At 41.5% G+C, this 23,017-nt stretch overlaps 1 protein-coding gene across 34 annotated transcripts in view; it reads left to right on the forward strand.

The window, feature by feature from the left end:
- The window catches only part of MPDZ (multiple PDZ domain crumbs cell polarity complex component), a 107,685-nt gene that overhangs the window by 54,924 nt on the left and 29,744 nt on the right, over nt 1-23,017 (forward strand). For 8 of the 34 annotated variants that reach the window (XM_083419200.1, XM_083419226.1, XM_083419227.1 and 5 more), the window contains 11 exons: nt 1,218-1,416; nt 3,753-3,794; nt 7,433-7,537; nt 8,795-8,887; nt 10,882-11,059; nt 12,631-12,741; nt 13,646-13,729; nt 16,464-16,565; nt 18,769-18,840; nt 20,505-20,667; nt 21,288-21,484. In XM_083419200.1, the coding sequence (XP_083275326.1) occupies nt 1,218-1,416; nt 3,753-3,794; nt 7,433-7,537; nt 8,795-8,887; nt 10,882-11,059; nt 12,631-12,741; nt 13,646-13,729; nt 16,464-16,565; nt 18,769-18,840; nt 20,505-20,667; nt 21,288-21,484 (1,346 nt within the window). The remainder of the gene's footprint in view (nt 1-1,217; nt 1,417-3,752; nt 3,795-7,432; nt 7,538-8,794; nt 8,888-10,881; nt 11,060-12,630; nt 12,742-13,645; nt 13,730-16,463; nt 16,566-18,768; nt 18,841-20,504; nt 20,668-21,287; nt 21,485-23,017) is intronic. The other 26 variants (XM_083419213.1, XM_083419220.1, XM_083419224.1 and 23 more) reach the window with 10 other exon arrangements.

Consider the following 23,017-nt stretch of genomic DNA (forward strand, 5'->3'; position numbering starts at 1 on the left):
TTTTTCCCAGGAGAGTAGGAAGATATTTCAACACAGGTGTTTCGTTTTGTTTTGCTAATTGGATGGAATTCCTTCTATTGTTTTGCTCACGATATGGCATGAGATTTAATGTGAGTCAATAATATCAAACCGACCTACGTAATTCTAGTAATTAGTGGTGAGATGGGAAACATATGGCCCTTAAGGTATTTTTGGCTTTCAGCTCCCATCATCCTTAGTTGTGAGAAATTATGGGAAACCTGGTCCAACAAGATCTTTCCAAAGCGTTTGACATTGGGCTATTGGAATTAGTTATTGGAAGTTATTGCTTGCATCTTTTAGCGAATACTTCAGCTAAGAGTTGTTGCAACCATGACACTGAGTAAAGCCTCACAAGACTGGCTAATCTTCTTCAGAGGATGAACAAACAACAGCACATTGAGCCTGCAGTCCTATATATACTGTTACTTGGAAGCAAATCCCGTTTATTTAAAATATTTATATCCTGCCCTTCATTACAAGATTTCCCTGTGGGGAACAATAAAACTCATTCTAAAACCACAAAGCCATTAAACAGATGCAAGAGTGGGTCAGATTGCAATTAGCATCAGTTATAAAACTATAGAGCAACATCTATAAAAATCTCAAGCTGAGCACTTAACAGTTTCCAAATGCTTGAGTAAATAACTATGTCTTGATCTGATGCCGAACTGAGAGGTGATGGGTATTCCACAACTGGGGCAGAACCCCAGTGAAACTTCTCAAGCCCTTGCATAGTGTATAACTCCTGGAAGCTGGACCATTTAAATCAAGGGGACTTCATTCTGAATAGGATTACACTGTAAAAATAGCCATTCCTCAATGTTTCAGTGTGATGTTCAGAATAGAGTTTGTGCTAGACAGCTGCCAAGAAACAGAAGTTATGGTCACGCTCACAGCTTTGCATAAATGTAAATATCAGCATCTTGCTCAGAATGATCCTGTTAAAAGTGCCTTATCTTAATATTATCAAATTTCACATGTGGTTTTATTTTATATTTTGGGTGGGTGGGTGGGGAGGTTGTGGGTGGGGAGGTTGCTTCTATGGATGCATATCTGCTATCAGCAAAAACACCTATGTAAAAGGTTTAGGTTGACTGTTTTTGGGGGTCTTCTCATAGGCTGGAATTTGCTAATGTATTACCTGTAATATTGGCTGCAAATTTATCTTCTTTATTTTCTTCTACTTCTCCTTTAAGGGATGACAGTAAGTTCCAATAAAGACGGCTCTGGAATGATAGTCCGCAGCATTATCCATGGGGGCTCCATAAGTCGCGATGGGCGCATTGGTGTTGGGGACTGCATTCTGTCTGTCAATGAGGAACCTACCACTAATTTAACCAACGCACAGGCACGAGCTATGCTGCGGAGACATTCCCTCGTTGGACCAGATATAAAGTATGTAGAGTCAATTGGTGCAAGAACAATGTCTGGTGTATTTATTTATTTATTATCTTTAAAAATAATCTTGAAGGACATCACATTCCACACTTACCTTGAAGTTATGTTCTGAATTCAGGATTTAAATGGCTAGAACAGGCATCCCCAAACTCGGCCCTCCAGATGTTTTGGGACTACAATTCCCATGATCCCTGACCACTGGTCCTGTTAGCTAGGGATGATGGGAGTTGTAGTCCCAGAACATCTGGAGGGCTGAGTTTGGGGGTGCCTGGGCTAGAATAACTCGAAATTGCCAGTGTGAGTCTAGGAAGAAAATTTCAAGATTGTGATTCTCACCATGGCCTCCTCTGACCCAAGTTTACAGTTTTTAATGAGCATCCTTAAGATTTAAGTCTTATTTAAATCTGCCAGTCCTCCCTGGGGTACATTTCTTCCTTTACTCCCACTCTGGGATCCCTTTAGAGTTAACCTGTTAGGTGGGTTTGGCATAAACATTTTATGTTCTTTTGCATCAGATTGCATCAGATCAGCATCAGATTGCCTTCCTTACATGGGCAAGAAGGGCTCCTTTTTTCACTAGAACACTTGCTGGTTTTCCTTCACCCTCACAAGGCAGCAAGTGTCCCAGCCCCCCCCTTTTTTTGCACAAACAGATTCCTCCAGCTTCTAGCAGATGCAAGCATGTTCCCATGGGACCCAAGTTATGCAATGTCTTTCTGAGTGGAGAAAGCTGTGCCCCGTTATATTGTGCTGTGTGACTGCATGCTTGGTGCAAGAAGAGCCTCTCAGCTCCTTGCTCTTTGATGGGGAGAAAACGTGGATTGCGCACCTCCTGCGACTGAAGACTTTTGCTCAGGAAGATAAACTAGGGAAAATGTTGGAATTTTTATAAGGGAAGTCTACTCTCTGTTTGCCAAAGATTCTTTTCTTTGAGAAAAATCTCGGTAGTGAAAAAGTGGCTAATTACAGAAACTATGACACATGGCATTAAGACAGAAGAATAATGTTTTGAAGTATAACTCTCAGTACATCTTTGACAAATATCAGGAAAGCAGTTTATCTTGTACCTACATTTGTATTTCACACATGTAGACTTAGAGGCAGGGTAGCTTGTTACTTGAAAGAGGCACAAAAATCTAAAGCCTAGAAATAAAATACACTGAGTTGAAATAGTTTGCTGCCTGCTTACTCTTTGAAGACAACAGCAACAGGTGCATTATCTTTACTGCATATTAGGTGTTCAGAGACAAGATACTTTCAGGTAACCCAGGTCATTTACAAGAAACTGGCGTAACCCGTAACTTCCTGGACCTATTAGTGGTATCTTGGTCATTTGCTTAAATTCCATGTATGTAGTAAACGGTAAATGACCCCTGGATGGTTAAGTCCAGTCAATGGCGGAAGGTAAATACATGTTGCAGGCCCTTTATGAATAGAAAAAATCCTCTTTACACATTGAGGTGAGCACAACTCGCTTCCTAATAAGGGTCCTTAGCTTTCTATCCTATCCAATCAGAAGCAGACCAAAAGTTCAGTTCCTCTGGGCATGCCTGTCTTATGTATCATCTATCTATATCTATCTATCTATCTATCTATCTATCTATCTATCTATCTATCTATCTATCTCTATCTATCATCTATCATCTAATCTATCATCTATCTATCTCTATCTATCTATCTATCATCTATCTATCTATCTATCTATCTATCTATCTATCTATCTATCTATCTATCTATCTATCTATCTATCATCTATCTATATCTATCTATCTATCTATCTATCTATCTATCTATCTATCATCTATCTATCTATCTATCATCTATATCTATATCTATCTATCTATCTATCTATCTATCTATCATCTATCTAATATATCTATCCAAACGTACATTTTTTTCTAAGCAGACAAGCAGATGTGTAGCCTCACTTCTTACTCCACCTTACAATTTCTGTAATAATATCTAGGGCTTTGCTTTTTAGCAGCAGTCATAACAGCTGCTTGTAACATCTGCCAGATAATTACCGAGCTGATTCAGAATTCACCTGCCTTCACCGAACGTGTGGAGATGAATCTCTGATCAAGGAAATAAAAGATTGATTGCGGTTCCATTTTTCATGCTTGTTAATAATCACCGCTATACACTCCCAATAAAGAGCAGATGCTTTCTGTTGGGAGGTGTGGATAGAATGGAGGTGGAAAGGGGAGAAGAGGAGAGAGAATAGGAGTGCACACTTTTAATGGCGTGTGTGCGCATCTTGCATTCAGCACAAGTCACTGACATTTGTTAACACCATTGTAAAAAGATGCTGCGTCGTATGCTTCACATTCTAGATCTTCTCCAACACCTGCTGATGATCAGGCCCCCTTTTATGTGTGAGTATCGGTGATTTAAAAGCTCATTATAGCTCTGTGTTGCAACTTGTCTGTTAAACCATTCATGCTTTCATAACACCCAAAGTAGCTGGGATATATCCAGATATAGGTACAGCATTATGTACGCAGACTTACATGGCTGCCTTCATCCAATTAGTCTGTTACTAGAATCGACAAGTTGATTCATTACCCAATTACATTACAGTATACTGGCATTTTTGGAGGTATTTAATAAAGATAACATTTTTTTGTCTTCTTAAATAAACACAGTAAAATAAGATATCCGGGGGGGGGGGGGATTCATCTTCAAAGGGGAGAGGTCCATTTATGAGAGGGAGTTTGATTGTTCACAGTTTTCCTTTACTGAACAAGTCAGCCTGCCAACTGACAAGTATTAACCAGTGGCACGGGGCAGAGTATTTTTCGGGACTAAAACAGAAGACACGTTTTATCCTATGCTTAAAAAGTTAAACATGCATATATTTACTCATATAGTTTCAGGTGAGGGGGTCAGGGTTAAGTGTAATTCATCCTCTTTTCAACTGCTGGATAGCTGCATTAGTACAGGCAACCCCCGTTTTTGGTGTGACAGATTTGTGTGTGATCGCACACATGTGCACAGGGCAGAACCTGGAAGTGACATGGAAATGTCATAAAAGATGTCACTCAAGGTGCGAAATGGGTGCAGTGTTGGAATGGGGTATTTGAATTGCACACGATTTCACACAAGCGTGCAATGACCCAGAACGCAACCCCTGTGCAAATTGGGGTTTGCCTGTACTGCTTTTAGTTTCAGCCCCCTACATTCCACTTTGCCCAGTCAGGACTCAGGTATAGGATTTTGCTTTCTGAAAAACAATGATGCTTTTCTTGTCATCTGTGACACAGCTTCATCTGGGATTCCCAGTGCATCCTTGTTCCTCTCCTTGTGATGATGTATTGGCAGGGAAATACAGAATCATTGCTCGGAGTCTTTCCTATTCTGATAGGCATAGAGAGCGGTTTGATACATGCAATATGCAGCGTAATTCAATTCATGTGCATTCAGAAGTTAAGTCCCTTTGAATTCAGTAGGACATACTCCTAGGTAATTGTGTATATAGGATTACAGTCGTAATGGCTTGGTTTTGCAAAGCACACTTCAGCAATTGTCATAGCACAGGACTGTGCTTCTTCTCACTGCATTTATGCATTCAATCTGATTATATATTGTGGCTTTTCAGCATTGCTAAACAACTGTGTATCGCAGCACTAGTAAAGATACCTGAACACTCTTTCCCAAGGTGCTAGTTACTGATACAATCATGGATGTACTGATATCTGGATTAATCTCACTGTCATATTTTCTGTGATACTAATGTTTTACTCTCTCCACTGTGTGACCAAAAGACGCTAGTTGCCAAGCCTGTTGACTGTATTGTAAATTGTCCTGAATGTGATCACAGATTTCTTTATTTGGTATATTTCTTATCATAGTATGTACAGAAGGCTTTTTTTTTTGTCTGGCTATAGAATCAAGCATGCGGTTGATTCCTTTTAGTATTGCATGCTGCCTCATGTTTACACCCCTGTCCTCTGACTTTATTCAGCGCAGGATATGATTCATTCATTTATTTATTTTTGCTTACTTTCTGATTGCCGAGCTGATGTGTAGTCAGTTTAGTCCTTTCCAGCTTCAGTTTTTCAGCCTTTCCTGCCAATTATGGAATCTAAAGTGGATGGGCTTGTGAGCCATCTCTCCTTTTATCGTTTCCTTCTTCATAAATTGTCTTTCAACCAAAAAGAATGCTGTACAACTACCCAATTCTACTCTCATTTTCCATCTAATCTAAAGATTTGAAGTTGTGACATCTGCTGGAAATTTTTTGTTGAATGTATGAATGAAGTTTCCCCTGTTCTGGAGGGAAATGTTCTTATCTCTCTATATAGTACTAGATTTTTTATTTATTTATCCATGTGATTTATTTATTAATGTGATACCATTTTCATCTCTAACGTTACCATAGCTTTATTCACTTTCCCCCCTAGTTACAATTATGTGTTTTGTTGCATTTAACAGTTTAAAAGAATCATGTTACCCCTATAAATACCCCCATCTCTCGAGACTTTCTGACCACTACTACTTATTTCTCTCTAAAATGAACACTTTAAAGGGATAACCTTCAAAACAACAAGGCAGCATTTTAGCCAGAATGGATGCCTGCAAACGGCAGGGATAATTTCATCGCAGTCAAGTTGATATGGTTGATTTATTGATTGGCAGTGGGGAACAGTAATGAGGCATAAGGAATTTTTGGTGTGTTTTTTTTATTAAAAAAATCAATTTTCCATATTTATGATTGCCTTTGTGAAGCACCCAAGTTGATGTACAAGGAATAAAGCAAAAACAAGCCAATTATGAATATTCCAAAAATTAAAATGACAAAAAACCTCAGCAGCATTAGCCACTTTCATCCTTCCTGTTGTGTGTGCAGAACCTTCTTGGAGAGACTGCTCTACAATTGCGGTGCCATTGCTAAGACTATCCTGCTTTGAGTTCCAAACCACCTACCGTATTTTTCACTCTATAGGACGCCCTTTTCCCCCTCCAAAAATGAAGGGGAAATGTGTGTGCGTCCTGTGGAGCGAATGCAGGCTTTCACTGAAGCCTGGAGAGCGAGAGGGGTCGGTGTGCACTGAGGAAGCTATCCGCAAGCCTTCAGAGCACGGTGGGAGTGTCTGCCGGGCTCTGCAGGCTTGCAGATAGCAGCCTGCAGCGCTGCGCACCCCTGTCTTCGGGCAACTATCTGAAGCCTTCGGAGCGCGGTGGTAGTTCCTGCCGGGCTCCGAAGGCTTGCGGATAGCAGCCTGCAGCCCAAAGCCCAAAATAATTTTTTTTTCTTTATTCCCCCCCCCCCAAAAAAAACCTAGGTGCGCCCTATGGCCCGGTGCGCCCTATAGAGCGAAAAATACGGTAATCTCAGAGGAAAGAAAATGGTACCCAGAGGAAAGATATATCAGTTGATATGAAAGGGGGTGTGTGTAGCTAGTGGCAGTTTTTCACTAGTAGAAACTGCTTCCAATCATGCAAGGCAACACAATTTTCAAACTCCTACCATTGCACACACAAAGATGTGCTACAGCCCTCTGTGCCTCATTCCCTGCTGTTCCAGAGAACCTTCCAACCTTCAGGAGCAGTTTCTTTTTAGCAGACTGGGGTGGGCTGCAGTACTTAGGGAGAATTAGTGAGTCCTGTGAGAGGAAGTGCTTTTCTCCAACACAAAACTATTACTGGTGGCAACCCAGAGAGAAGCAGCTCCTGAAAGTAAACACTGGATCCACGTGTTTCTGTCACCACACCTCTGATTATTAACTGTCATGCTTTTAGCATTTTCACCAGTTTTAGAGCCCAGCATGTATCATTCATTCTTATTTCTAGGTTATCCAATAAGAAGAACGGTTCTGAGTCATGGCCTAGATCTTGGTATCGTGCTCTTGTTTTGAATTGTTGCATACCCCATTAATTCAAAGAGAGACTTTTGGCTCAAGAACCAAGTAGTGTGGCTGGAGAAAGCCTTAAAATCTTGACTGCTTGTTACCGAGCTATTCCTCAGACACCTGCAGCATTGTAGGTTTTATTTTTATGTTTCATATTGCAGCATTACCTATGTGCCAGCAGAGCAGTTTGAAGAGTACCAGGCCAGCTTAGGGCAGCAGCTAGAAGGAAGAATGCCACTAGATGTTTTTCCTTCGCATGTTGTCAGGTAATCTACTACACCATATTGCTATAATCCTCTCCTTTACCTCTGTTTACACATACATATGCTAATAGCATGAAAATTCTACCTCCATGCTTGCCGAAGCAAAACACTTTTACTACAAAATGATAGGCAAATGTCTGGCGTCTGTTTACTCTAGACGATAATATGGTGGTTGTGGTTTTTTTTAAAGCACAGACAAAGAAATACTCAGTCTAGCCAATGATTTGTTCACCATTGTGCAAAGATTTTGACTTGTACATTGTGCAAAGATTTTGGCCTGTACTAAAGTAGAGTTACTGGTGTGGGCTTCATGGGGAACTATTCTTGATATAAGCCAGGATTGTCACAGCGAAGGCAGAGCATGATGGGAGGAGGGACCAGCCCCAACACTAATTTACAGCATAATAAATCATGGTCTCCCCCCCCCCCGAAGAGAAATTAACAGTTAATTGACTAGTGGTCATTCTGCCTTCCTTTTCCCCAGCCCCATTCTTAACCTCCACCAGTGACTTTTTCCTACAAATGAGAATAGGATTATTCCAGAGGAATTGTGAAATTGCAAGAAGGACTTATGATATTTAGCAATATGTTCACAGTTTGGATTTGGGTTGGCATAAGCTATGAATGGATACCAGTTTTGAATGAAATTGTCAATGTGACTTTGTGAACCGTCAAATGGAAGGCTGTTGTGTGTCATGGAGTGCTATTCTAGAATACCAGGGATGGGAGGAGGGGGAGGAGTCCATAGGTAGATATAAAATACTACCTGCAGTTTTTGGATCTTGATTGATATACAGAACATAGAATCACCCCCATTTCCTATACATTTCTTATCCTTCTTCCTATTCTTGTGCCCTTGTTATTGTCTTTGTTGTATTTTTATTTTCTCAGTTTGCTTGCAAGGTTGTATTTTTTTTTTTATCTCCACCCCCCAAAAGCCCCAAGAGTTCAAAAAAAAATGTAACTGGAAATTGTATCCTTTTCTAGTCCGCTTGACTGGGGAAAGTGCTTTAGATTGTTTGGTTTTTTAAAAAATGTGGAGCAAGGCTATAATCCTGGATTGTATTCAGTTAAGTTATGTTCTGAGTAGACCCACTGAAATGGATGGCCTCGAGTTAGTCACACCCATTCATTTCAATGGGTCTACGCTGAGTAGAATTAACTTTGGTTACGACCCTCTGTCTTCAATACTTCAGGATGATGAGAGATGCTATTTGTAGGTTACTAAAGCATGCTGTTCATGCCCTTGTTTATTACCAGAGAAATTCCAGAACTACCAGAACGGGAAGAAGGTGAAGGAGAAGAAAGTGAACTTCAGAATGCAGGCTACAGTAACTGGAACCAACCAAGGAGGTATGTGTGTTTCTGCTACTCAGATAACCCTCTTAGCAGTTTATTTTGGTTCAGTGTCCAGTTTCTCACATTTTATTGATTTGGGGGCACAGCCAGAATGCCTGGATAACTGGAAATCAAGATAAATTGAAATCTTAGTTAATTCATAAGGCACGTTTACCAAATCTTCACCGTGATCAACTCTTGCCCGGAAGCCTATGTCCCAACTATGGAAATATGTGTGGATCCAGAATTGGCCTCCACAGTCACTTACGGACTCATTGTTAAGACTGTGTTCACGGAAGACAATCTTACTTGGCTACAAGTGATTGCCAAACAAAGAAGACATGGACATGGAATTTGGGTCATTTGGACAGTTTCCTTTCTTGTGCAGTTTATTGAATTGTAGTCAGGAGAACTGGGAGTGCTTCTAACCATGGTTAGAAATTCTAGTTGGTGCCAACTGTAATAATTATGTATGAATGACCGCCATACTTAGGATTGTTTCCAACACACCACTCGTGCAGTGGGACCCCCCCCCCCATTCCTTTCATCTCCTCATTCACCACCAGAATCTGCTACAGAGTGTCCTCAAACCTTCTGGAGCAGATTTTGAAGGTGCTTCAGGGACTGCAAGGAAGAGGACAGGAGCGGAAAGGTTTCATTGCACAAGCAGAAGTCTGTTGTGTAAGTGGAACACATTGCTGGATGCAGCCCTCGGCTTTGGAATCAAAAGGGCTTCCTACAAATTGAAAGGAGCAAAGGAGAAATCCTCAGACAAGGTGGGAGGAGATCTGGAGCTGCAGAGGTGTGTCTGATCATCATCACAGGCAGGCAGGCAGAATTACATTTGTGCCTGACCTCTTGAATTCCTAGATTGGCGTTGACAGTGCTCCACAGAGCTCTTAACTTGTGTAATATTAGCAGTGCCGGATTTACACATACACTAAGCAAGCTATAGCTTAGGACTCCACTCTCTTGGGGCCCCCCAAAAAAATTAAATGAAAAAAACACCTGGATGTACATTTCCAAAATATAAAATAAAAAACAAATAAAATAAAACCTACATACAGCAACAGTGTTTTGTGTTGTGTATGGACCTAATAGGTCCATAAATTACCATATAACATATATTCAACATAAAAAACAGCAACAATATGTTGTTGACAAAGGACAGCTGGACATATAAAGGGCCCTATTACCTTCAGTAGCTTTAGGGCCTCATCAAGCCTAAATCCGGCCCTGTTACTACCTTCCATCACTGACACCATAGGAGGAAGAGGAGGCAGCAATCAGGCACCCATTTGTCTCCCCTGGGAGTAACCACTGTGTGAGCACAATTCTATATCATGCTGTCATTTTAAGCCCTTGTGAAGCTTTTCTTTGTGTGCTTCCTCCATGTGAAGTCCAGAGGGTGGCAGCATGAGAGTGGGCCTTCTCTGTAGTGGCTCCCCATTTGTGGAATGTTCTCCCCAAGGAGGTTTGCCTGGTGCCTTCATTATATATTTGTATATATTTTGCCAGGCAAAAATGTTCCTTTTCAACCAGGCCTTTAGCTGTTTTATTGTGTTGGTTTAATTATTTACTGTGTTTTATCTTGCATTTTATTCTGTGAACCACCCTGGGATCTTTTTATGAAGGCCGATACATTAAAAAATTAAGAAAGAAAGAAAGAGAAAAATAAACTGTGGTTGTTACTTAAATCTTAGTAAGGTTGCATGAGACATGCCTATTTAATTTCAGCCCTGTTGTTACAAGAAACAAAAGCCCAGCTCTCTCCTTGATGATTGCATTGTGAAGTGCTTGAATGAACAGTTTCTGATTTTGCCCATATTTGTTTTCCTGTTTAATGAAATATTCTCCCCTCGACTCAAAATGGCACAATCCTAAATAGCAACCGAAAGTGACAAAGAGTCTCTTTAGCCCTAAGTTCAAGCATGCTGAGATGCAATTTGTTAAAGTCGCAGACCTGTAATGTAGATGCGCTGCATTTCTTAACGTATTTATAATTATAGGGTTGAACTCTGGAGAGAACCCAGCAAGTCCCTGGGAATCAGCATTGTCGGTGGACGAGGAATGGGAAGCCGACTGAGCAGCGGCGAAGTCATGAGAGGAATCTTCATCAAACACATTCTTGAAGACAGCCCTGCTGGCAAAAACGGAACCTTGAAAACAGGAGATAGAATAGTGGAGGTAGTAGATCGCCCTCCACTTTCCCACAGTTAAAGCCCCCAACCTCCTTACACACATTTAATGGGATTGCTGGTTGTTCTAAGAAGATTGACTTCCAGAAGTAGAATGCATGTTGTAAACAGCTTCTGGCATGACTGAACTAGATCTGTAGGGCTCAATTGGTAGAGCACGAGACTCTTAATCTCAGGTCATGAGTTTGAGTCTCCACGTCGAGCAAAAGATTCATGCATTGCAAGGCGTTAAGCTAGATGGCTCTGGTGATCGCTTCTCTATGATTCTATGAAATGATTTCTATTACTACTGCACATTTGAATTAAGTATTTCGTTCTGGTACCCGTGGTTTGTGTCCTGCAAGCACCATGGTTTCCACCTCTGGAAGTTTACAAACTCTAACGGTTGCCCATCTCTCCGTGCTTTATAGTGGATGGCTTAATTATCAGTCAACTCATAAGAACTAAAGTGGTAAAGAGAGCTCTTCCCATGAGACTTCTAATGTTAAAATTGCAACTAACCACTAGCATGCTGTACCTTGGCTTCCGGCTTCAATAGTGACTGAAAACCCAAATTAACTTACTAACATTAATATTATAACCTCATTTTCTTCGGGTGCCAAAACAGCCTTTGGATCCTTGTCTTAGACATCTGCACAAGTGGAAGCCCCCTTTCAGGAAGTGCTAAGTCTTAGCCTTCTTGGAAAGACTGCATTTTGCAGCTCTTGAGGGAGTCTAAATGGCAGTGTCTCACCTTTTCCCTTCCTTCCCCCTCCCTTTAAAATGAACATTGTACTTTATACGCATGTTAATTAAGCCTTGCAGCAATTCAATGAAGCATGTAAACACAATATTGCTTTGGAAATACGATTTTAAATTTTTTATTTGCAGAAGCCTTTTAGAAATTCTGTTTGCTGCTTTCAAATTATGACCCATCCTGAGACTTCTCTCTCTCTTTTTTTTTTTAAAAAAGAAATAAGTACACATGTAAATTGACATACACAGGTGGTTTGTCTGCTGTGGACTGATAATACATTGAATTTGAGGCTGGATCTATACACATTAAAAAAACGCGTTGCAGAAAAATGTGTTATAAAAGCTGTTAATGTAAAACCCCACTAGCGATAGATCACAGCTCTGCAACGCCATCTGGTGTCACATGTTTATAATGCAGTTATAATGATATAGTTGATGAGTGTATCTGAGTCCTGAGTTTTCTCAATGATTCACATACATTTGTCTCAATATCCTTGCAGCAGCCCTGTAAGGTAGGTCAGGATTATTGCCCTCATATTGCGAAAGACGGTACTCGGGCTTGGATAAAGTGCTTTGCTTAAGGTTAAAGCTCATGACTGGAACAAGATTTGAACTACGGGCTCCTCATTTGCAGCTCGGTCTCCTTAACACTGCACTATCCTGAAGGCCTGACGTCAGAAAGGACTGCCCCTAGTTTTTTGCTTGTTTGCTTGTTACGTTTTCACCATGACAAAGAGAAGTCAAATACATTTTCTAGAAGTTGCTGCATTATTCTTTTTCTAGCTGCGTGTACCATTGTGTTAAGCTTAGGCCTTACGATTTCAGGTGGACGGAATTAACCTCAGAGATGCAAGCCACGAACAAGCTGTGGAAGCCATACGAAGAGCAGGCAATCCAGTAGTCTTTATGGTACAAAGCATTATAAACAGACCAAGGGTAAGCATATGAACTGTGAAAGAAAGATTTGCAGAACCAAAATATGCAGGGAGAAATTAAACATCCAAGGCTGTGTTATTTTGGGGAGGACATTTCCACAAAGCTAAGGGCAGGATTCTTAGTGTTGCAATTAGCACACACACACACATGCAAACTAAACAAAAAAACAATCCTTGAAAACCTACTTTAGAATGGATTTGTAAGACAGTGCAGGTTTCTGGATCAAAGCGAGTGGCAACCAAAAATATAAATGTACATTTCGTTAGGCATCCATCGTGGAAAAGTTCTAAGACAGGGTTTCCCAAACTTGGATCTGCAGCTGGTTTTTGACTACAACTTCCACCACCCCTAGCTAGCAAGACCAGTGGTTGAGGATGATGGGGATTGCAGTTCAAAAGCAGCTGGAGGCCCAAGTTTGAGAAACGCTGTTCTAACATCTCTTCCACACCAAGCAGTTGTTGAGATGATGAGACTGCTCATTCAGTGCAGCTGAGACGCTCCTGCCCCACAGCACCTGTGTATATCCCATCTTGATTACATGCTCGTCAAACATGGCAGCTGGAGACAGCTGTGGGCTGTGCATGGCCTGCACAATCTGCATGGGGCAGAATAGTTGCAAACGCCCATTGCACCCAAATGCCCCTTTTTGTTGCTTGTAAAGCATTAACCAGGAGGGACGGAAACTTCCTGTGCAGATGAACCGTTCAAGTATGCAGAGGGACCTGTTTCGTTTTGCTTCACTTCACACTTTCAGGAACTTGCGCTGCATGGGTGACACAAACACCTGCAAAATAGTTTTAATATAGTAGCTTGCATTGTTTGTAACGACACTTTCTCCTTGTAGATTCGCTGTAAGCTGCATGTCTTGATTTACAAGCTGTTTCGCAAACTTTTTGTTTCCCAGCCAGAATCTCTCTATAGCTCTGTATCGTCCTCTGCTCCCAGCGGGCAGAAACCTAACAATCCATTTTACCACCAGTCGTCGCAGGTAAAGTCGCATGGAGTAGCTTTGCAGAATATTGGTGATTGTGTGCAAGACGCTATTTGAGGCTTGTGCATTTGCTGTGGCATGGACAAAAGCAGCGCTTCTAGTTTGTGCTCTTCGTTTGAAAACCGTTGTGTTTTTAGAGCAAGATCCTATATGGGGATTTCCATTCTTTGGTCACAGTCAGTCATCCACAGAACTAACCGGGTCCTATAATGAGAGTTACCTTTTAATACAGCTTTGTTAAGAAAAAAAAAGTATCCAGCAATTTAACACGTTCCAACAGTGCATGTTGTGGGTGGGAAATGGCTAAGTGTTACCTAGGGGATATGAATGATTACTGTGACCAGTTATATATATCGTTTTGAAACAACTCTTAACTTGCTTGTTTAATAAGTTAAGCATTTCGTTGTGCATTTCCCCCCTGTAACTTATTTGCAAAGGATGGGAGTCACGTTGACAAGCCTTTTCAGATTCTGCTTACCACTATGTTTTTATCAATATTTAAAGTATATACCGTACTTTTCCGTGTATAAGACTAGTTTTTTTTTACTTTAAAATTATGTGAAAAACTGTGGGTCTTCTTATACACGGACAGTGAAGGGTAGGGATATTCTTAAAATAGGGGGTGTCTTCTACATGGGGGCATCTTATACACGGAAAAATATGGTAATTTATTGTCTGTTGATGTAATATTTTTGCCTTGTTAATTGTAACAGTGGCAACAGAATTTGTAAGTATCCTTGTACATTCTGATCCTGTTCATTTTTATTTGAAAGTAAGTCCCATTGAGTTGAGTGGCATTTACTTCCAAATAAGCAGGCATAGGATTTGGTAGGAGATTGGGAATGCCCCATGGGCTTTGGGCTTTCATTATCTGTTGCCCTTGTGTTGTGCGCTCCTTCTTCATCACATCTTGCATGGAGATTCCCCCTTGTTTTCAGTGTCTGAGCTAACGATGACATAGGACCAGGGTGGATTTGATTTAAATCACGATTTAAATCACTAGTCAGTAAGAGTTGATTTAAATCTTTTCTTTTTTTCACAGAAAGACTCATTCTAGCTGGTATAATCTTAATATTTACAACCAGATGAAGGTTTTATTTTTGGAATAATAAATTTTCAGAGCAGCTTTTACAGTTACCTATATCAGAAATTACTGATTTGGTTTTACTATTAGAAATATGTAGACAGATAATTATGAAATTATTGTGAGGTTTGATAAGTTAACTGTTTATATTTGGTCAACTCCTCTGCTGTACTTTATTGGAAGGAGAAAAACAATCATTTCCTTCATAACAATTTAAACAATTGATTTAACTAAAACAATAACATTATAGAATATGTATCCATGTTTGTTAACTGATGTGGTTAAACTTTTTTTAAAAAAACAACACAAAAAACTTAGACTGAGTTTTAGCACACATGAAAAACTTAAAACAAATCCTTATTTACTGATGAATAGCCTTTAGACTATAATGTATCTTAAATAGAAAACTATATTTAAAAAGGTTTTTCCTCCAAAGGCATTTTACTTTAAAAATCCGATTTAAATTACATTGATTTTTTATTCACCCTGTGTAGGACAACATCTATAGCGGTGCTAATCATGGTTATGTAAGACCACAGCTTCCAACCTACTTCTAACTATGGCTGAAAACTGTGGTTTGGCGGTAACCATAAGGTCCTCCTCCTAATCCCTTATCCATCAGGCAGCTTTGTGCCTGGCATATGTTTATATTGTTTTCAAGCTACCTATGCTAGATCACAGCTAGTGCTGTGGTTGCGCCAAGAGGCAAACCCCTCCACTGCACTAATTTAAATTATGGATGTGTGCACCTGCTTTTCTAATTTGGACTTGCAAATGATAATGAAGGGATATTTGGAACAATCTTGGTGGAGCCCTGTTCCTTTTCGAGATGCTTAAAACTACGGAGAGGTCTCGTGCATAAAGGATGGTACAAACATGCATGCAGGTGCAACACTCAACAACCTTATTTATCAGTGATTCTCAGCTGGAATGTGTGAATTGCCATTGAAACGCATTGTGTCTGAAATGCTTTGCAATCACTCTGTGGTATTTGATCCATGACCACCATTTTCACACATGGATTTGATCAGGGGTCAGCAAACTTTTTTGGGGAGGGCGCCAGTTCACCATCCCCCACACCTAGTGGCTGCGGACTGCAGAGGGGGCTTCTCTCCCCCCCCTCTCCCCCAGCCCCTCCCCTCCCCCTGCCTACATCCGCCGCTGCTCTGCCTGCAGTTGGGAGCCGGCGGTGGTGACCGTGCCTCTCCTTTTCGGGCCAGCTTTCCTGGGTGCCAGGCACAGGGCCAGCAGGCGCGTCAAGCTCCAGCCCATGGGGAGAGGCTGGCGGATGGGTGGCGACGCTTCCTATCAAAGCCCAGCCCCCTTCCTCCACAGGGTGGGGAGAAGCCAGGAAGAGGGAGGGAGGAGGGAGGAGATGCCACCACGGTGAGGGAGGGAGGGGGAAAACCACAAAAAAATGGTGCCTGAAAAAAAAGAGAAAAAATGGCGATCGCATCGATCCAAGTGGTGGTTGCAGAACCATTTGTGGGCTGGATCCAGAGGACAATTGGGCCAGATCCGGCCCGCGGGATTTTTAGTTTGCCGACCCCTGGATTTGATGTTGGCCAATGGGTGGTCATGTTTGTGTGGAAGTGCCCTAATGTATTTGCCTTTTGGTTAGCGAGTCCCTTTCTGTTTTTCTCGTAGAACCTCCCTATGCCTTACCTGCAGTGCAACCCTTTCAGTAAGCCTCCTGCCTTCAGCAGCACTAACCCTTTTGTTGAGCCTCTACAGTTCAACACTAACAAGGTTGGATGATGCATGGATATTTGCGATGGACTCAGTGAAAATTTATGTGTTCCTCTCTTTCTCTGCTCCTTCTCCTCTCCCTCATTTGATATTTTTTGAACAAACATCAATAAGCCAGTGTCTTACTGGAGGAAAAGCATTCTCCTTATAAGAGATAGGTCCACCATACTTACCCAAAAAACTTTAATTTGACCACTGAACCAGCTGGTCCACAATCATAGTAAGACAGAGAGGCGGCCTGTTGCTTGTGGAAAGACCAGAAGCTGCAAGTGTGTCATGCTTTGTATTTAACAGATAAACTGTTCACTAAAGCTACAAATCTTCATTGTAAAATATTACATGAATCAGTGTGGGTTAGGATTTTAAAACACACACACATGTACACATTGATGAGACTAAATTGATTGGCAGTATAGCCACATTGCCAAATCTTTTTGAGAATATTAACGGAAATAGTTTGGCTCTTCTTCTCCCCCACCCTCCACCCTGCCCCCAGTGAATTAGGAATATTAAGGAATGGTATGGAGAATACCATTTCGTTAGACAGTGTTCTCGAAGCTACAAACATGAATCTGACCAAACTGCGGGTGGCAGTGGAAGACAGAAGTGCCTGGCGTGCTCTGGTCCATGGGGTCACGAAGAGTCGGACACGACTGAACGACTAAACAACAACAACATGGAGAATACAGAACACAAATAGCTAAGGTTGCAGTTCTGTAATCGCTTACCTGGGAGCTAGCTGTACTGATATCAGTGGGACATAGTCATGTATCAGAGTGGACTGTAAATGAATTGTGTCTAGAAGCATTCTTGTATTGCTGGTTGCATTGCCGCCGCCAGAACCTAGTCACAGGACAATTCTGTGTTCAGTCCTGACAAAGTCAATAGCAGACCACTGCTGTCTGCAAGGGAATTCAGGCTACAGATCTAACTAACATTGATGCCTCAGTTGATAGAGAACGAGACTCCTAATCTCAGGGTTGTGGGTTCAAGCCCCATGCTGGGCAAAATATTCCTGTATTCCTGTCTTGCAGGGAGTTGGACTAGATGATTGTTGTGGTCCTTTCCAACTCTACAATTCTACCTTAGGTTCTCCCCCCAGATACTTTATGCTATCTGTTACTGGTATTTGTTGCCATGAAAGTAGGGGGGGGGGTGTTGTGAAGCTTAGTGGTGGAGCATGTGATTTAGATGCAAGAAGTTCCTCTGCCTAGTCTCTGGCTTCTTAGACTGAGCTGGGGGGGGGGGACCTTCTGAAATCCTGGGCAGCTGCTGTCAGTCAGTGTACTGAGCTAGACACCAGTGGTTTCACTCACTATAAGGCACCTTCCTGTGTCTCCAAGGTGCCACATAACTGCTTAAATGCAAGCGTTCTGTCTCTACTTGGTGATATAGGTAAGGGCTATAGAAGTAAACTTACTTTTCTTTTAATAAGCTAACAGCTTTAGGTCAGGGGTCAGCAAACTTTTTCAGTAGGGGGCTGGTCCACTGTCCCTCAGACCTTGTGGGGTGCCAGACTATATTTTTTTTTTGGGGGGGGGGGGATGAACAAATTCCTATGCCCCACAAATAACCCATTCTACTCATGTAAAAACACGCTGATTCCTGGACCATCTGCTGGGCGGATTTAGAAGGCAATTGAGCCGGATCTGGCTCCCAGGGCCTAGTTTGCCTACCCATGGCTTAGGTTTTCAAAACAAACAAAAGGCAAGGGGTTCTCTGCTGTTTTCTCCAGTACTGCTGTTCTGCAAGTAGAAGCCACTTTTGCTCACAGAACAGGACTTAAACTTCCTTTCCTCCCTCCTGCAGCCCCTGAGCCACCTTCAAAAGCTAGTTGGGGGTTCCCCTTGAGCAGATTTGGGGGGGGGGCTGCTATGGTATTCCACTTCATGCACATCTGCATGCAAAAGTACATTGATGCATAAATGTTCTCAGGTTGCAGAATTGTCTTTGTCAATTTTCTCCCAGGAAGGATTTTTTTTTTGCTCCAAGGCCTGTGCAAATACATATTGGATAGGGCATATGACTGGTAATGATAACCCATATTAGGCCCTTTAAGAAATGTTGAGTCATTCTGATGTGATAAAAAAAAAAAAAGTTCATATAAAACCCATTCCCTATGTAAGAATACTTGTACAGTACAAAAAGTAGCATTCTTCCAAGGATACTGTAATAAACAGCCTGATGTTTTCTGTTACCATAGGATATGCAGAATCCAATTAGATTTACCACCAGTTGCTCCCCATGTAACCCCTTTGCTCCTACACCATTTAAGGTTTGTTTTAATTCACGGTTACTGTCCTAATTTGTGGTTAACTATTGTAGTCAGTGTATGTACTGCACTCCTTGTGTGCTGTCTGTCCTCAACCCCCTATTTTGCCCCCTTGATCATTTCAAAAGACCACGTGCTTCTTCCAAGTGTACCTGCTTCTTTCAGAGTGATGCTGTTCGCTCTCTTACTGTCACCCAAATTCTTTGTCTAAAACCCACAGGATACTACGGTGAAGGATTCGGGAATTGCCACATTTGTATATATTTCTGCATCTTTTATAGTAGTGATGGGGGGGGGGGGCTGTGGTTCTCCAGAAGTTGTCAGGCTATAATTCCCATCAGCCCCCAGGCAGCTTGGTCAACCGTCAGGTATCATTGCTGGAGAGCCAACTCTTCATAATTAAGGTCACCATTGTTCGTACTAAGAGCTCCCTGTTCAGATCCCTGAAGCCAATCATTTTGCTCCCATTCTCTCTTATAGAGTCTCTTCCTATGTTACCTTAGTGAGCCCATTTGCCACAGTTAGGCCCCATACCTCCACATACAAGAGGGCCAAGTTGTTGTTGTTGTTGTTGTGTGTGTGCGTAAATTGTTGATAATATGTAGCTTACAGCTAGGAAGCCAAATAACTCTTCTAGGTGATCAATAGCTTCTTTGAAAAGACTATACAATGTCCAGACTCTTTACAGTCGTACCTTGGTTCTGGAACACCTTGCGACTCGAACATTTTGGCTTCCGAACGCCGCAAACCCAGAAGTGAGTGTTCCGGTTTACGAACATTTTTTGGAAGCCAAACGTCTGACGCAGCTTCCGCAGCTTCCAATTGAGTGCAGGAAGCTCCTGAAGCCAATCGGAAGTCGTGCCTTGGTTTTCGGTTGTGTTCGAAAACATTCAGCCGCACAAAATCTGAAGTTGTGTGCATATAGTTATTATATATGCACACGCTAAGTATTGAAATAAAGTTAAATGCACACAAACACACACACACACGGTTGTTTCCAGAATGTCCCTTTGGCGAATGGAAGCTCCCAAAGGAGAGGGAGGGGGACAATGCCCACAATCTCTCATGCAGGTTCCCAAAACAACTTCTGCTGTGTTCTGGAGAGGTCCACCAACTCTCTGTGGCTTGTTTCAAGAGGGCTTCAGGGACACGGATGTAGGCATGTACGGTGAGCAGAGTTCTGTACTTGGGAACTTTGGATCCAAACTAGTATTGCTAAAGCCGCGTGTGAGTTTCTCTTCTCCCCCTCCCCACCTTTTGAACAAAGGCACTTTTCTATATGAATCCTCAAAACAACACATCTCGCCACTTTTCTTTGGGAATCAGTAAAATTATCTCCCTTCCTTCCTTCCTTCCTTATATTATACTGTTTTCGGTTTTGGAAATACACTTTCATGTCTATGTAAGTCCTTGGTATGTAGGCCACCCAGCACATAAACCTTCACTGAATTTGGCTTTTAGTAACTGTCCTGCTTGCTTAAAGTGCATTGGAACCTTCATTTACCATGCTGGTTTTTTCCCCATCTGTGATTGCCTTTCCGTTCTATTATTGCACAGTATTTTAACTTCAAAGGCCCAGCCCTTTCTTTGTCATCACTTCATGCATTTTCTTTGCCCAGTGCCAGTCTGCACGTTCCCAGCCACTGTATTTTCCTTACTCTCCACAGGCATCTAGCCAGTCAGATTCAGAGCCAGAAAAGACTTCGTCTTGTAACCTGCTTCTGCCCCCTCCTTCACTGCCTCCAGGAATGAGCAGTGAAATTTTGCAGCGTTCCTGCAACCAATACCTGGAAGAGCTGGATAAGGAAGATGAGTTCGGTTACAGCTGGAGTAAGTTTGCTTCTTGAGAGAACCTTTCACAATTGTTTACATCTTCATATACTATGTGATGGTCATCTTCCTTTTTTTTATATATCTTGCTTGAATAACTTGTGGAAACAACGTTATTTGTTGCTATGTCCATTTTGTTGTATGAATTCAGATTCTGTCTTTTGCATAATTGACAAACATATTAAGCTCTATTCTCTGGTTGTCTTTTCCATTACAGTCCAAGTGAGATAATTGCTGCTATTAGAAAACATCTTAAAAACACAAATATGTGTGGGAGTTTTGTGTGTGTGTGTTGTGTGTGTGTGTGTGTGTGTTTGTTTGTTTGTTTGTGTGAGTGTGTGAGTGTGTACACACACACACACAGAGGCAGACTGTATAGAGCAGTAAGGGAGAGATTTTCTACTCTTCCGTTCTGATAAAATGAAGTGCCTGGAGGCATTTTCTTCTAGTTAGAGAATTTTATTGGAAAAGAACCATAGATTCCTATTTGAATTGTTTCAGTCTGCGTGAGATTATGGGTTTATGACAACGACTGCTGAATTTCCAAAGTTTGCGTTCTTTTTAAGTTTTCGGAGATAAATTCTTCCCTTGCCACCCAATTTCTCTCTCCTTATGACTAGGAAAGATCAGTCAGCGGTATGGGCATCTGTCTGGAGATCTTCACATGATAGAGTTGGAGAAAGGGAAGACTGGCTTAGGACTCAGCCTAGCTGGGAACAAAGACCGGTCCAAGATGAGCGTTTTTGTAGTGGGAATTGATCCAAATGGAGCAGCTGGAAAAGATGGCAGACTGCAGATTGCAGACGAGTTACTGGAAGTAAGTGTCTAGTAATTATACTTAAAATGAAACATGCTGACTCTAAGGACGGGGGTGGGGTGGGGACATTCGATTATTGGTGCAAAATGCAGCCTTTAATTAACAGCACATTCTTTTAATCAGCATTGCCTTTCTTTACAATCATACTGGCTTCCCGTTATAAATTTTATGTTTGCGGTCAGGATTGTTTTCCAACTATACTAGTACTGAAGAAATAGATAGATGCTGTGAAACAGGAGAAGTAAGTACCTTTGCTATGGTTTTGAGAGGAAGAAAGCCATGATTTAATGAAACAGCAAGACTGCGGTCCTGTTCTACTTAATTGGGAGTAAGCCTCTTTGAGGTCAATGGGATTTATATATAGGGTTGTACTGCTAATATGTTGTCATTCAACCTGAGGCTTTTCGCTTAGGTTTTTAGTTACGTCTGGTTGCCTGACGTCTCACCGCATTTCTTCTTTCATGGTCTCCAAAGTTATATGAGGACTAATGTCACAGAAGTAGCCAACATCATCTCAGATTTCATAGTCTCAGATGAAGGACGATACACAATAGATTTTAACTTTCATTGGACTAATCTTTGGGTTGATAGAAGAAAATGGAAGCTTTTGAAGTATTCAGTACTCAGCACTAGGTCCTATAGGAGGTTTAGTGCTGGATGTTAGAATATAACAGGATTAGAATAGAAAAAGAGGTGGACTAAGATATAGTACATTTAATCTAGAATTTATCCAGCCCACCATTTTGTTTCCATCAGTGGCCAGTCTGAATACTCTTGTAGCTCACAAACAGGGTATCAACATGGAAGCTACCCCCTCTACAATTTGTCTGCCACCAGTACAGTGGTACCTCAGGTTAAGTACTTAATTTGTTCTGGAGGTCCATTCTTAACCTGAAACTGTTCTTAACCTGAAGCACCACTTTAGCTAATGGGGCCTCCTGCTGCCACCGTGCCACCAGAGCACGATTTCTGTTCTCATCCTGAAGCAAAGTTCTTAACCTGAAGCACTATTTCTGGGTTAGTGGAGTCTGTAACCTGAAGCGTATGTAACCTGAAGCGTATGTAACCTGAGGTACCACTGTACTGTATATTCAGAGGTATAGTGAGCACGAGACTTTATTTAGCTACCTTGGCTAATGCTGATAGAGCTAGCCTCCACAATTCTGTTTAACCCTTATTTAAAAACTAGGTAGGCCAATGGTTATCACACGTATTGTAGTAAATAAATACTGCAGGTTAACTATGTAGGTGTGGGTGTGTTTATTTATGAAATATAATTCTTTTTAAAGCAAAAGATTTATACACACCTCTTTCTGCCCCATAAATTGGGAGACACATTAAAAATAACTGGTAGAAAAACAAGTGTTCAGGAGCCAGCAGTGTCATTCAGTTTGTACAACAAAACCACAGTGAAATTTTAACTATATATCAAAATGTCGGGGGGGGGGGAATGGGGCACGGTCCATGGGCAACAACTGAAAAGGCCTCATCCTGTGTATCCAACAGCTATTGTTTGGACAGAAGCGATACATG

This window comes from Podarcis tiliguerta, assembly GCF_965153285.1.
Source record: "Podarcis tiliguerta genome assembly, chromosome: 17".
NCBI lineage: Eukaryota > Metazoa > Chordata > Lepidosauria > Squamata > Lacertidae > Podarcis > Podarcis tiliguerta.